General features: G+C 40.7%; 1 protein-coding gene across 3 annotated transcripts; it reads right to left on the reverse strand.

Annotated features, from left to right (window-relative positions):
- Positions 1-5,664: 5,664 nt before the first annotated feature.
- LOC120755425 (cilia- and flagella- associated protein 210-like) lies at positions 5,665-13,729 on the reverse strand. Of its 3 annotated transcripts, none has more exons than XM_040070313.1 (8): positions 13,474-13,729; positions 12,572-12,728; positions 11,421-11,560; positions 10,932-11,125; positions 10,208-10,372; positions 9,430-9,537; positions 8,539-8,703; positions 5,665-6,068 (listed from the first exon to the last, which is right to left on the reverse strand). In XM_040070313.1, exons 1-4 carry the CDS (start codon positions 13,569-13,571, stop codon positions 10,960-10,962), a joined length of 561 nt encoding a protein of 186 aa, XP_039926247.1. In that variant the 5' UTR covers positions 13,572-13,729; the 3' UTR covers positions 5,665-6,068; positions 8,539-8,703; positions 9,430-9,537; positions 10,208-10,372; positions 10,932-10,959. The 3 variants fall into 3 exon arrangements, with proteins under 3 accessions (XP_039926247.1, XP_039926246.1, XP_039926244.1); XM_040070312.1 differs by having other exon boundaries at positions 8,539-8,735; XM_040070310.1 differs by lacking the exon at positions 8,539-8,703.
- Between the last annotated feature and the right edge of the window lie 12 nt (positions 13,730-13,741).

Below are 13,741 nucleotides of genomic sequence, written 5' to 3' on the forward strand. Positions count from 1 at the left end.
TTATTTTTCACCTGATGAACATAGTTCAGTGCAAGCAATGGCTGCCTGCGAAGAGGCTTGTTCCATATATGAAGAGGAAAGCTGCAGATAAACTACATGTCATCTTAAAGCTAGGAGAATATTGCAAGGTGTCCATTACTCCAGTCTTGCTACATCTGTTTTTCAGTAGGTATAAATCTGAAGGAAATTTGTTTGTAGAGGTAAATTATGTTTGTTTTTTATTGTAATCACAAAGTGAATTAATTTAAGTAAATCTTTATTTGTACTCCTGTCACTGCCAGGAGAATTCATTCATGTTGTAAGGCCGTCATCTGTGTTTGGGAGTTATTTCCTTGTCCTAAAAATAATTCTTTAGTGCTCATCAGCGTAATTTTTTTCCCCTGTAACCTCTTTCCATTCCATGCTTTCATGTCCTCTACTGCAGAAAAAGATGCTTCAGACTACCCTGCCTCAGTTGCCTGATAGTGGATGCACAGAGATGAAACGGATTACCAGAATTTACAGTGGGGTCAGATAAAGAACCAGGAAATTCTCTCAAATTTTGTTTCTTAACAAGTCTCTGAGAAACCTCTTGCAGTTTTCCAGTACTGGTTTCTGGAGTAGTTGAAACTGAATTTCAAGTAATGTTTTAAGACATATTCTGAAATTTTTTTTTTTTTAAACTGAAATTTGCTTTCTTCCTTGTTTTCCCTCACTCTAAAGACTCTGCTGTGAATTCCTTCTCATTCTTTACTATGTGTGTGTCCCTCATACCAGTTCCCTCCCTTTTCTGTTTTCATCTCCTGCCTCTAGGTCCCAGCCCAGTTTGTATTTCACCACCACACCTTCCCGGGGAGGAGAAGGAGTTTGGCTTGTGTTACTGCAGCAGTGCCCCTGTATGTGCAGTCCCCAGAGAGCAGCTGGTATGCGGTAACAGTGCAGTGGTCCGAAAGCGTACAAACCCCAACGCTTCTTCCAGTCCATGAAACTATTCACATCTAAATCTTGAAAGTCCTGAAGGGAAATGACAAGCATTCATCTTAAGCTGTGTCAAAGCAAAACAATATTGTAATTGTTGACATTTTTGCCAAATCTTTCACTGGATGACACAACTTGCTTTTACTGTCTTTGTAATGACTTTGTCAACATTCTCACTTTATAATGCACTTTGTGATCAGTGTTCGTTTACAGCAGATTAGGAGAAATGCTGAAACTTGCTTGAAATTGTGATCCAGACAGTTGTTATTCTAAAGAAAAATAGTTGTGTCTTGAAAGCAAAAGAAAACCTAGGATTGTGAACAACATAAGCGATGTTTTTAAAGAAAACTGGAAGTGTGTAGAGTGACTTTTTAGCAGAATAGTTAGTGGAGCTGCTTTGGCTGTCAAGTGCTTTTTTTACTTTTTTTTTGTGTGTGTGTGTTTTAGAAATGTCTCCTACGGATTTTGTATTTCAGTGGTCATGTTACACTGAATGTTTCAAAATGTTCCTGGTCCACATGTGGGTGGAGGACAGCTGTTACTTAAGAGAACACAGAGGAGTGAACCAAAGACCTTTGTAGTGGATCTCTTCTGTCTCAACTTCATAGGACTTTGGAGAAGTTGTAGTCCTATTTTGGGGGACTCTAGTAAGAGTAAATGTAGGAAGTTAGGCTTCAGAAAGTTTTGTGTGGCAGCTTAACCATGCATTTATACTACGCTATGCATGCCATGTGCTTCAGAGTCTCATTTAAAAACCGTTTGCAATGTTGTTTCATTATTTTCAATAGAGCTGACACACGAGCAAGCTATTGCTGAAGAAATTTATTTGCACTACTGAGAATATTCTTGCCAGTATCACTGAAGCTTGTATAAGCATGTAAACAAAGCAATCCACAACTGTACTGACTGCTGTAGAAGAAGGGGAGGAAATACAGGCAGTCATCAATACAGCAATCCATAGACTAATTTTTTAAATTGTGTTTAATTTAAAATCTCAAGATGATATTCAATTGTAGTTTGCAGTTGTAACTACTTATTTTAAAAGATGCACTTGCATACCCTTTTGTATGGACTTCGTTACAGTTCAGAAAATTATTTGCACAAGTTAAATGGACTTAAATTCTTTCATAGCAATTAACAATTCATCTGAGTTGGTGGCACGAAGCCCATTTTCTTCTTTTTAATGTACTTTGGCTTTGTTTAAAAGCTGGCTACGCTAAATTGCAGGTGGTGGGATACAGTTGCCCGTATTGTATCTGGTGGTAGATTGCTTTAGTGTGGGGCGCTTTGTTTAAACAGAAACACAATTGCTGTTTTGTACAAGGGAGGGTTTGCCAGATTTATGATTTTCCTTATCAAACTGGAAATTGAGAATGTTGATTAAGAACTTGGTGGGCCTAAAGCATGATCCCGGGGACAGCAAGATGTCCCCAAGCACTAGGCAGTTCTTGCTGCCTTGTGAGGAGGGACTGACTGTTGCTCTTGCAGTCCTGGAACTGTTTATTCCCTCAATGACAGAGCTTCCCTGTTCCCAGCCTCACAGTAGCCACCTTGTGCTGTAGTCACAGTATAGCTCAGTGCCATCTTTGACATCTCTGTCAGGTCATTCATTGGCTTTTGGCTCAGAGGACTGATGTGGAAGAATTTAAGTATTGCAGAAGCAGTAAAAACAATGCTCATGATCTTTCCTTGTGAATGCGGGGAAAATGCAGTAGAGTACAGCTTTTTCTGCTGGTATCCCAGAACTGACTTGATTCCAGGGAATTAATGAGCTCCAAGACACAATGTAAAATGAGGGCAGGGATTACTGGACTAACATTGTAAGTGTATGTTTAAGTGTCCATACAGGCTTGAAATAACTTCCAAAGCTTAGACACGCGTTCTCTGTTGTATCGATAATAGATGCTGAGATTTTACTAATACCATGCAACATACAGATACCTGGAATGCTGAATTTATTATTGACAGTGGCTTTCCAAACTTTATTAGAAAGAGATTGTTATTTTATGCTGGATTCTCTGGGTACTGCCATCAACTCAGAAGCAGAAATTCTTGCTGAGGATGGGTAGATAGAATGTACAGTTACGTAGACACTATTACCTGTAAAAAATGTGTTGCCGTCTGCTAATTCTTTAACACAGCCATGGTGTTTCAGTTGTTCTGTTTGTTTCAGTTGGTTGTTTTTAAGAAAGAAAAAAGGCAATGGTTACATTTTAATGCTTTGTTTGATTTGGTTGTTAGAATTTTAGCCTGAAACTTTGCACTTTGTACTTGAAATCCCAGACTACAGGCTTTTCTTGGAGTGTTTGTCAGATGTGTTGAAGAATTTGCAGTGATCCCCAATAATGTTTGATTTGTAATAGTGCCAGTCTGGCAAATGGATTTTAGGTTAATGTAAACAAAAGAAGCAGTCCTTTAGCTGCCTTTTCTGGAACTGTTGATTTATTGAAGCAAATAAAGTATTTTTGGAAACACCTCTAGGGGCATGATAGACTCATTGCTTTTTCTTATAAGCAAAAATGTATATTCCTGTTTTCAGGACTTTCCTTGTAATAGAAAACCTGAAGATGTACATACTATACTTTTATAAGTGCAGCAGCCATGAAAGTGTTCTTTTTGGGGGTTGTTAATTTTGTTTTGGTGTTTTGAAGGGGGTTTTTTGGAGGGGAGTGGTTGACCACACTTCTAGAGTCAATGTAATGGAAATGTAAACAACTGTTATGTACCTTCCCTTTGTGGAAAATAGTAATCTTCCCAGTGCAGTATTTAACTAAAATATTAAAGAAAATGCACATCAAAAAGTCTGTGAGCTGCATTTTGCAAAATTTGAATTTGGTACAGTTCTGCAGTTACCTAGCATAAAACTTTAGCTTTCCATTTTGGTGCTTGTGTACTTGTAGGTTAACTCTTACTTCTCACCCTTGATCAATTCATGTCATTAGGAACAGTTTCAACAAAACTTTTACTGTTGTGTAAAGGCCAAAAATAATATTAAATTGTTTGGGTTGGGATGTTTTTAAATATCATATGAAAATAACTTTTCTAGTTCTAGTATGAAAATTCACAAAAGGAATCACAGTAATAAAATATATTTTAGAAGTGATGAGTTTAGATGTTAAAACTACATAATGGTAAAGTTATATTTTGTGAAAGAGTTAGTAAGTTAGTATCTTTCCTTAAGCATAAAGTCATTGTTCAAATAAAGTTAATAGGGCAGTTAACATGCATAAATTCAGAGGAGAAATCTTGAACTTCTGAATATGCATATGATTGGTTTTAAATTTATATTTGTATTCATGGAAGTTCTAAGACATTAAAAGGACTAAATAAACTGAATTAATGCAACACTCTGATTTTGAATTTAAATTTTTCAATGTGTAAAGCACTTGAGGAAACTTGCTATTTTTGGCAGGAAGTTAGACTTGGCTACATATCCCCATTATAAAAGGTAGTCTATGTGGCTTTAGCCATAGCTACTATTGGAAAGAGTAGTTGGAAGGATTGGAAAGAATTTAGGCATATTAAATTATGAACAATGGTGAGAGAACTAGGTAATAACTGGGTTCCTTCAGCTAAAAGAATTGTTAATTATACCGGCAGTATTGTGCGTGTAGCATTTAGCAGAGTATTTTGTAATTTATAGTTCATAAGAGGGAAGATTATTCTGTTGTAAGCTGGGAGAATGAGTTCTGGATTTGAAATGTACAACTTATGTACTAAAGTACTTCCCAGAAGTAAATGCTTTCTTTGCTTATTTGTTAGTGTATTCCATGTCTGTCACGTGTGCTTCTTGCAGTATTAGCATCTTCTGCATTTAGAGAAATAATCATTTCTAAGTCATACTGTGCAGCCTGTGCTCACAGAATATTCCAAGTGGGAAGGGTCCTACAAGAATCATCAGGTCAGCTCTTATGTGAGTGAGCTGTAACAGGCATCAAACCCACAAGCTCAGCCTTAGCAGTGCCATGCTCTGACCAAGTGAGCCCATCTCACGGTAAATGTGCTTGGCCAACCTCCAGCCTTCTGAAGTGCTGATACTTCGAGTACAGATTTACCAGGCAGTGATTTGATGTCAGTGCATGACCTCAGTTAAACCAAGATTGATACATTTTTACTGAAGATGTGAAGTTAGATTTTTATTCTTTGTTACATTAGATGATAATGTCAAATAGTAGGTGCAATTAATAATTTCTACAACAGAATGGCAAATGACAGTCCATTATGTCTTTATTGTAACATATAAAAATGCAGCCATGTAATGAAGCTGGTCTAGTGTCTTAATTGCAAACTCCGCTTGCTGCCAACTATGGTCTTTTACTTGAAAAATACAAGTCTTTGTATGTGTGTCTGAATGTGAAGCAGAACAGTTTTTAGCATATTGAACAGACAGTTCTATAGCGTGTAAATGGAGTGGTAACACAGCTTAGTCAGTTTAGAACTGAGTGAAAGAACAACTTTCAGTCAAAAAGTCACCTACAGCAGTAGCACAGCCTGGCTGGTTGGCAGCAGTGCTTAGGAGACGACAGGAAAGTGTTTTTCCTGTTTCCTGTGGTCAGATTAGCTGGAGTGCTAGATACAGAGTCTTGCTGCAGACATCTCCCATAAAGGATTAAGACAGCCAATGTCACAACTTCTCAAGATACTATTTCTACCTTCCGTTGCATTCTCCAGAGTAAAAGTAAATAGAAAACTGTCACAAATAAAAAGTACTATCAACGTGGATTTTATTGTTACAGACAGATGTACTCAATTTTATTTGCAAGTCAAAACAAAATGTTTGAGCTAAGCCTGGAGGCCCAGCAATATTCAAGGAGTACAGTACAGAGGAACTGATTGTTTACCTTTGGTTGTCACCTCTTGACTTTCTGAAAAGAATCTACTGCTTTGTTCCATAATAAAATTAGAGTAGTTACAGTACAGTTGCAAGCTATGGCACTTGTTTCTTGAGCTTGAATTATAGGCAGGTTCTAGCAAATAGCATGTCGTGTCACTTGGTCCATAGTGAGCTTCTGCAGTTGGGCACTGATTGGTTTTGCAGGCACACAGAACTTGGAAGGAGAGAGTGGCTAGCTTCTTACTCCTTTGTAGATGCTTCTGTATCAAATGTATTTCTAAAGAAAAAAAGGAATAGTTTAAGTGCATAATTAGTAGCTTCAACTAATTGTATAGGTACTGATAGATTGTAGCTGAAACTAATGCAGAAATACTTGTAAGCTTTATCAAAGAGAGTTCCAAACCTGTCCACTGTGCCAGTTGTTGGATTTTTCTTGGTCTGTTCAGTAACACACGCTTCTTTTCAGTACATGCAGCTTTTTCTTTCTAACCTTTGGTTTTTTTCCTTTTACACAGAAAAGGAGTCAGACCAGATGCTACTCACTGGGGGGTTAGGGGGTGTGCAATTATTATGTTAACAGAGGTGCCGTGTTGAATTTTCCTGGACCTGCAGTGCTGATGTTCCAGCCCTTCAGTACCCAACAGAATTGTTAATTTCTCTGGATAATTTATTGGAGCTGAGGCAATCCACAGAAAAACAAAGTGCCGTGCTGGTTTATGCAAGGTAGTGTTAACAGGCTACAAACAGCTCTGCTTTAAGACTGTTACTAGAGACTGGTTTACCAGATTGGAGGACAGATAGGAATCATTCATGTATTCACTTAAATATCTAGTAATATCAAAGCCATGATACACCAAAACAAAAAGAAGTTTAGGTTAAAGTGGTGGCAGTGCAGCAGTGTGAAAGCAATGACTTCACACGTTACAGGCTTAACAAAGCCTATACCACAACTTATTCTAAACAGAAAGAAATTCACATAATTCCAAAGACATCTCATATAGTCTTCTCTAATCTCTCATGTTCACCTCCCTCTACAGTCTTAGCCTTCACTGACTATGGGAATTTTTGCATACTATTCAGAGGTAGTGAATTTTCTCTCTCTCAAATACGTGCTGTCAGGACAGGAGGGAAGATCAGTATCAGAAACAAGGGTGCACTGCCAGAACAAGGAGGAAGATTACAGACTAGTTACAGCACTCTTCCATTCAAGAGATAACAGGAAGGCCTAAGTTGGTAACAGACATTTGAAAGAATTTAGCTGTTAAAACAGTAAATTATTTGATTTTTTTTTTTCTTTTTCAGAAGTATAGAACAGTCTGTGTTTGGATGTGAAAATGTTCATCCTTAATAGTCCCACGGTGCCAGCTCTTCTGTTCATGGGCAATTTGTTTCCAGGTATGTATCCTCTTCAAACTTCCTCAGAGCTAGCTGGTAGGAAAGACTGGCATTGCACAGATCTAGTAACTACCTAACAATAAAGAGCTGCACAGTTAGTTAATTTAAATTCCCTTAGGATATAAGGCATTTTGGAGTGCTGTTCTCTTCCATTTCCTAGCTAGTTGTATTAGATCCATGAAAACAGTACTCTCTTCCACGTGTACTGCCACACAGGAGGGGTGAAATGCTGTTGGGAGAGTACCATGTTTGACACTGGAGGCCCACGTTCAAACTGAAGTTGCTGCCCTACTTCAAGAGTTGGATCACTGGTGTGGAAAAAGTACAGTTTGATTTAAGGTCTCTGTTTCAGTCCCTCTGACAGTTGCCTTGAGTTTCTAAGGTCTTGGTCTTCAAATAAGGCTGGTACCTATTATGACTCTCATCTGCTGCAATGTCCTGAAGCAGAACAATATCTGAGAGGATGCTTTTTTGAGCAAAACCAATAATTAAAGTTTACTAATCAAAATATTTCTCAAAGCATTTTCTGATTTGCTACCTATATTACCTATAAAGCTTTATAGAATCATTTATATTGGAAGAGACCTTTAATCTCAAGTCCAGCTGTTAACCTAGCACTGAAGTCCAACACTAATTAATCCATGTCCCTAAGCACCATCTACACATTTAAATACCTTCAGGAATGGTGATTCCACCTAATAACTAATACAAGAGTGGCCCTAGGCATTAAATGAGAGGTACCTCTCAATGAGTAGATTCTTCCAGGTCAACAATTTCCCTTCTTGTCAGCTGCAGTTCATCTTCCTATATTTTGTTACCATCTTTAAATGGCAGCTGAAAAGAACTCTAGTGAGCAGCTAGACTATAAACAGGACACCTTTTACAGGTGACATTCCACCACCTCTGGCCATTCTGATCTAGTGTCATCATACTATATTTTATAGAGGTTGTACAGAAAAATTACTAACTAGAATTAGTTACTTAAAACAACCATACAAAGCATGTGCATCTCAGAGTCAACAGAATAAATCGAGATCATGATTGCTGCTGGATTTTTTTCATGCTGAATTTGGGTAAATAGATCTATATTTAGTCAACATGCTAAATACAGGATTCCCACTTTATTCTAGTGAAACGTAGAGTTGTTTTCTGGTACTGGAGTTTTGATGGGTTTTCTGTAGATGTTCCACGTAAAGTGAGTATAAGCCTGATGGAAGCAGGCTGTTGACTTCAAATGCAGACATATGTAATCTGGAGAACAGGACATTTCTGGAAGCTGGGTAGGAAATGAGGCTGCAGTCCACCTTGTTTCTTGCTGCTGTGGAGGTAGACTAAAAACCCATTTAACTCACCAATTGCATAGTTGTGAGCATGTGCAGATTTGCACTTAGGGATGCATTTGGAGCATTATCGAGCTCTGCAGGTTTCAGCACCACTCCTGCTGTAGTCAGTACTTCTTAAGGCTCCAGCTTCTGCCATCAAAAGGCTTTTATAAAAGTTTCCATTCTTTCTGCTTGCTGAAAAAAAGCTTGATGTAACAAAATGCACACTGGCTCAGAGAGAAGGGAAATAAATTTTTCATTAGTGTACTACGGAAAAAAGTATTGAGGGACAATTTCACAAGTTAATTGCCATGTCTCTTTTTGTAATATGTAATTTCCAAACTTAATAACTCCAATATAAATGGAGAGAACTCTGAGTGACTTTTAGTTGACAGTGCAGTCGATGTTAGTCTTTTACTTGAGGTCAGAAGTAAGTTTTTGAAACAAGTCTTTATTGTTCCTACTTACTGTGCTTTAGTTCACATTACAGAATGATGGGCCATGCTAACTCATGGCTACAGGGTCAGTCAGCTTCACCCAGCCATGTTCTTCTATCCAAAAAGAGTGCAGCAGCCTGGACCACAGCAGGACTGACCAAGACAATAACAGTCTGTGCTGGCCACGAGGAGAGTTCTTGGCCCTGCCATCAGGCAGAGTTTTGAGGGCCAACACAGGCTCTAAAAGTCATGGCAAAATGCCAAGTGTTTTCTGAGTCCTGAGCAAGCTGGGGACTCATGCGGCAGGAAGGTATTGCATCTTCACCCACCCGCCCCCCAATTTTTACTGGTTTTAATACTGCAGATTATCTACTCCACCATTCTTGCCACTGTCCTAATTAGGAAGCCCACATCTTGTTTCTTCCTTGAATATTTGGAGAGAATAGAATTTACATCCAGTAATGGCACTGATTCAGTTACTCACTGTCTTTTATCTCCGAAATGCTCGATCCTGATGAAAAGCAGCCTCTCTCTGAGCATCACAGTCCAAGTCTGCTTGCTTTTCCTGCTCTTTTCTTGCCTGCTTTTCAGCCTGATGAAGAAAAGGGAATAACAAAGCTTAATATTTTGTTCTCTACATCACCATCCTGTAAAGCTGAGAGAGGGTGAAAGTTTACAGGTCTATGGCATCCTTAGTTGATACTTGGTACTCATCATCCCTCCCCTGCCCTATCTCCCCGGAAAGGATACATGAAATAGCTGAGTGAACATCAGCGTTAGCTGCTGCTCTCTGGTGACCTGCCCAGAAGATACAAGAGGACATGGTTGAAAAAATGTCATAACGGCCCAGGACAGGATGTGATCTCTCACTATTGTTCTATTACCAGCCCTCACACTAATCCTCCTTGACTCACATGGGCCAAGTCTAGCTGGAAGAGGCTTCTTCTCTACTCCTCTAAGAGAAGGCCCATAAACCTCTGAAACACGTGTAATCACGCATTGTCAAGTTTTCAGCAGTAACCTTCTCACTCCCCAAACAAAACTCTTGTGGCCCATGGCTACAGTCAGTCACCTCTCCAACATCAGCAGCTGCAGTGCATACAGGTATAAACCAAATGAAACCAAATACATACATCACACCCACAGAAGCTTTTCTATCTCTCTCTCCCCCCATCTCTCTTCTGCCCAAGAGGTCTAATACTATGGGTTTAGAAGTGTGCTTCTTTCTGAAGGGATTGACAGGATACAGTTCCTCTATTTACCATTTGCTGGAGCTGAAATTTCTGTACTTCCATGTTTGCATCACGCTGTCTTTGTTTCTTGGCTTTTTCCATTTCCAAGTAAATGCCATTTTCTGTCATCCACTGATTATGGTCCTTCTCAGCCTCTTCTTTCTCCTGTCTCTCCTTTTCCTCTTTCAGCTTCATCTGTAGTTGACAAAACACACACACAAGTTAACTGAGGAGCTGGCCTGCCAAGCTGGAAGCTGTATCTCTCTGCAGAAGCAGCCCTGCAGGTATCAGCGCTCTGATAAGCACAGTCACTGTGGCTGGCCAGTGTCCAAGCCGAGGGTTTTCAGCAGCCCTGGCAAATGAGAGCCCAACACAGAAGGGGGAAAGGGAGAGGGGACTCCAGGAAAGGTGTCAGCAGGCTTGCTGAAGCCTGCTGATGCATGGCACCAGTCACCAACTGTGGTCTGGGCCAAGCTCATCAGATGAAGTAAGCAGCACAGAGTTTGCACATATTACGATTACAGAGCCTTCCCAGTCTAATTTTTTTGAAGAGAGGATCACCACATATGCTGCTTGCACCTTTCTTAAGGATTTATTTCTAAAACTCCAGATGATAAACAAGAAGTAACTGGTGAGAACCTGCATGTGTGTCTCCCTCCAGATGACTGTGCTGGAAACGATGGCATTTCCAAACGCTATTCCTACGTACAAGTATATTACAGAAAGAGGAGCAGGGACAGCCCCCATTTCTTACCACGGTGGCTCTGTTTTCTTCAATAGATTCAATAGCAGCCTTTTTTTTTCATTTCTTTCTCTTTGTTTTGCATTTGGTACTCAACTTCTACCTGTGCAGCTCCTCTAGCAAGACGATCATCTTCAATCTTAATTTTCTCATTCATCTGTGCAGTTAAATGATCAAAAGCTTTGTCCTTATGTTTCTGTATCATCCTGCAGGAGAACATGAGCTACTGTAACATCTCAGGACTTTCACTCAGATTATCAGAGGCAATTGGAACTGTTGCTTCTAATAACAGCAGCAATCCTACCTCCCCCCCAACAGTAGCAATTACTACTGGAACTGGTAGGCATTTTTCCTGCACTTTTTACTTCAAGTTTTAATTACAGAAAACTTGCTTGCATCCAAGTTCTGATTTTGCTGATATAACAGCTGAGAATAGTGTTTGTCACAAAATGAAACTGCAAGTTTGAATCTTAATACTGAAAATTATCCTGGGACCCCCACCTGTTAGTCTCTGCATCTTTTTCTCTTGTCAGATCAGCCATCATTTCTTTTCCTTTAATATAAGCCTTAATCCGATCATCATCTTTGTCTTCTTTTTGTTTCTGTTCAGCTTTAAATATTTTCTGTTCAGCTACATATTCCTGTTTAAATGCAAAACTACTTTTATTTTCATGTAGAACAAGATTTTGGAAACACGAACTAAAAACAAATTCAAGCAAATACCTCAGGCCTAGCACGTAATAAGGAGTTCTTTACGTCAGTGGAGAAGCTACAGATGATAGAAACCCAGAGATAAAAGAAAATTTTTATAATCTACTTATCACAAACCACAACAAAAGTAAAATCAGTATGTGGCTGCAGCCCCAGGCTTACAATATCTTTATGTTCTCTCCTCTACCTTCCCAGAGGCTCCAAATGTACTGTTCCCATTCTGTGTATCATTCGTATGGTGCAGACTCTGAAGGGCTCAAACAGTAAGTCCATAGAACCATCAAAATGTAAAGCATAAGGCATTTTGTAATGACTCAGAAATGGCACTTGTATAGCTTGGCAGTATGTATAGCTTTTGTTGCACATACAAGGTTGGGGGAAATGGGGGGAAATTTGTGTATTTGGGGTGAGGAGTATGGAAGGAAAAAAACAAGTAGGGTTTTAGTGGGAATTCTCTCCTTTTACTGTCTTACATGGCATGAATCATCACAGTATCTCTACTTCAATTTCCCTGCTCAAGCAGGCATTGGCAGGGAAACAGTACGTGTGGTAAGCAGGTCATCACCGAGTTTAAAAGGTATTGTCATACTCAGGCTATTCCCTCTCCCTAAGAAAGAAAAATGGACTTAAACAGAGCAAGTACATGGAAACTAAATCCAGTTCTCAAGTCAAGGACAATCTCCTTGCTGACTCTAGCAGACTTTGTCCATTGTAGACCAGTCAAAGCTCAGGTGCCACATTAAAACTTCCAAGAGGTCTTGCTCAAAAGCACAGTGGGAAGACCTGGCCTGCAACTGGCAGGGTAGGCATTTGATCCCATGCTACTAAACCTGTCAGCAAAGACCCTGTTGCCCACAATCTTCTTTATTTGTGAGCAAAGTCCAACCATCACAGCCAAGGTGAAATACGCATTTTGAACTGTCTGCTTTTCTGCTACTTACATGATGCTGCCTCTGGAATTCAACTTTTTTCTCCTGTTCCTTTTCTTTTTCTCTCTGAATTTCCAGTTGGTACAATTGGCTCGATTGCTGTATTCGTTCCCCTTCTCTTCTGTTTTCCAGCTTGGCCAGATCTGCTTGATCCTTGTGCTCCTTTATTCTGAATTAGAAAAGGGAAGTGAATAAGTGAGCTAGGGACAGCATGAAGTAATAATGAACAGATACAGATTATGGGTACTTTAACAGTAAAAAACCTCGATACTTTGAACTAAAGTATCAGAGCTCAAAACCAGAAACAGTTTCTGTAAGCCAGCTCAAAATTCTTTGTCCAAAGCTCAGCTCCAGCGTGAGGGTGCTAGGGAAGTCTACACTAGCAAAAGAGAGCATGACCTGTGTATGGATTCAAATGTTAGACTGAATTTGATTAGCCTGTTATTGTTATCCCACTCCCTCTACAACCTCAGCCTTTTCCAGCAAGCAGCCTTCTAAGCAGTGCCCCAACACTGTGCAAGCATGGCCACGATGGCCCGGCTCGCTGGAAGTGTGAAGGCTTCTAGGTGGGAGAATCAGCAACAGTGAGAAAAGCCACTTGCTCTCGGTGCCAGAATTGAGCCAGTCTTGTTGGATGTGTTAGGATAGACATTGCCCCTGACAGCAAGAGACGTTTCTGAAGCCGGAGAACAGGATTATGGAGGGTGAGGAAAGGTCCATCCGACCAGGACGTGAGGATGATCTGAAAGCCTGGTTCCAAAGCAGTGAGTCACGGAGCTCCGGGCACGGAACGCGGGTTAGCGCCCAAGAGCCGTCCCTTTCCGCGGGCCGTGCAGCCGGCCCGGGCTGGCCACGGGAAGGTTTTTAACCCAAAGCCTCTCGCCCCACTCCCGGGGCCCCGCCGCCGGACTCACTGCGCCAGCTGCTCCTGGGCCACGGCCCGCCGGCTCAGATAGCGGCCACGCTCCAGCTCCGCGTCCCGGCGAGCGGCGTCCGGCCCATCGCGGTCCATCGTCAGCCTTCTTCCAGCCTCTGTGGAGACGGAACGTCTGCCGAAGGAGAAGGAGGGATCCTCACCGACGGCTCGACTCCGCGGGAAATCGGGGCTCCTTCTCCCGCCCGCTCACAGGCGGTGGCGGCGGCGAGCAGCGGCAGCGCTCGGGGCGGGAATGGCGGGCGGCG

Source organism: Hirundo rustica, chromosome 7 (genome assembly GCF_015227805.2).
Source record: "Hirundo rustica isolate bHirRus1 chromosome 7, bHirRus1.pri.v3, whole genome shotgun sequence".
Lineage (NCBI taxonomy): Eukaryota > Metazoa > Chordata > Aves > Passeriformes > Hirundinidae > Hirundo > Hirundo rustica.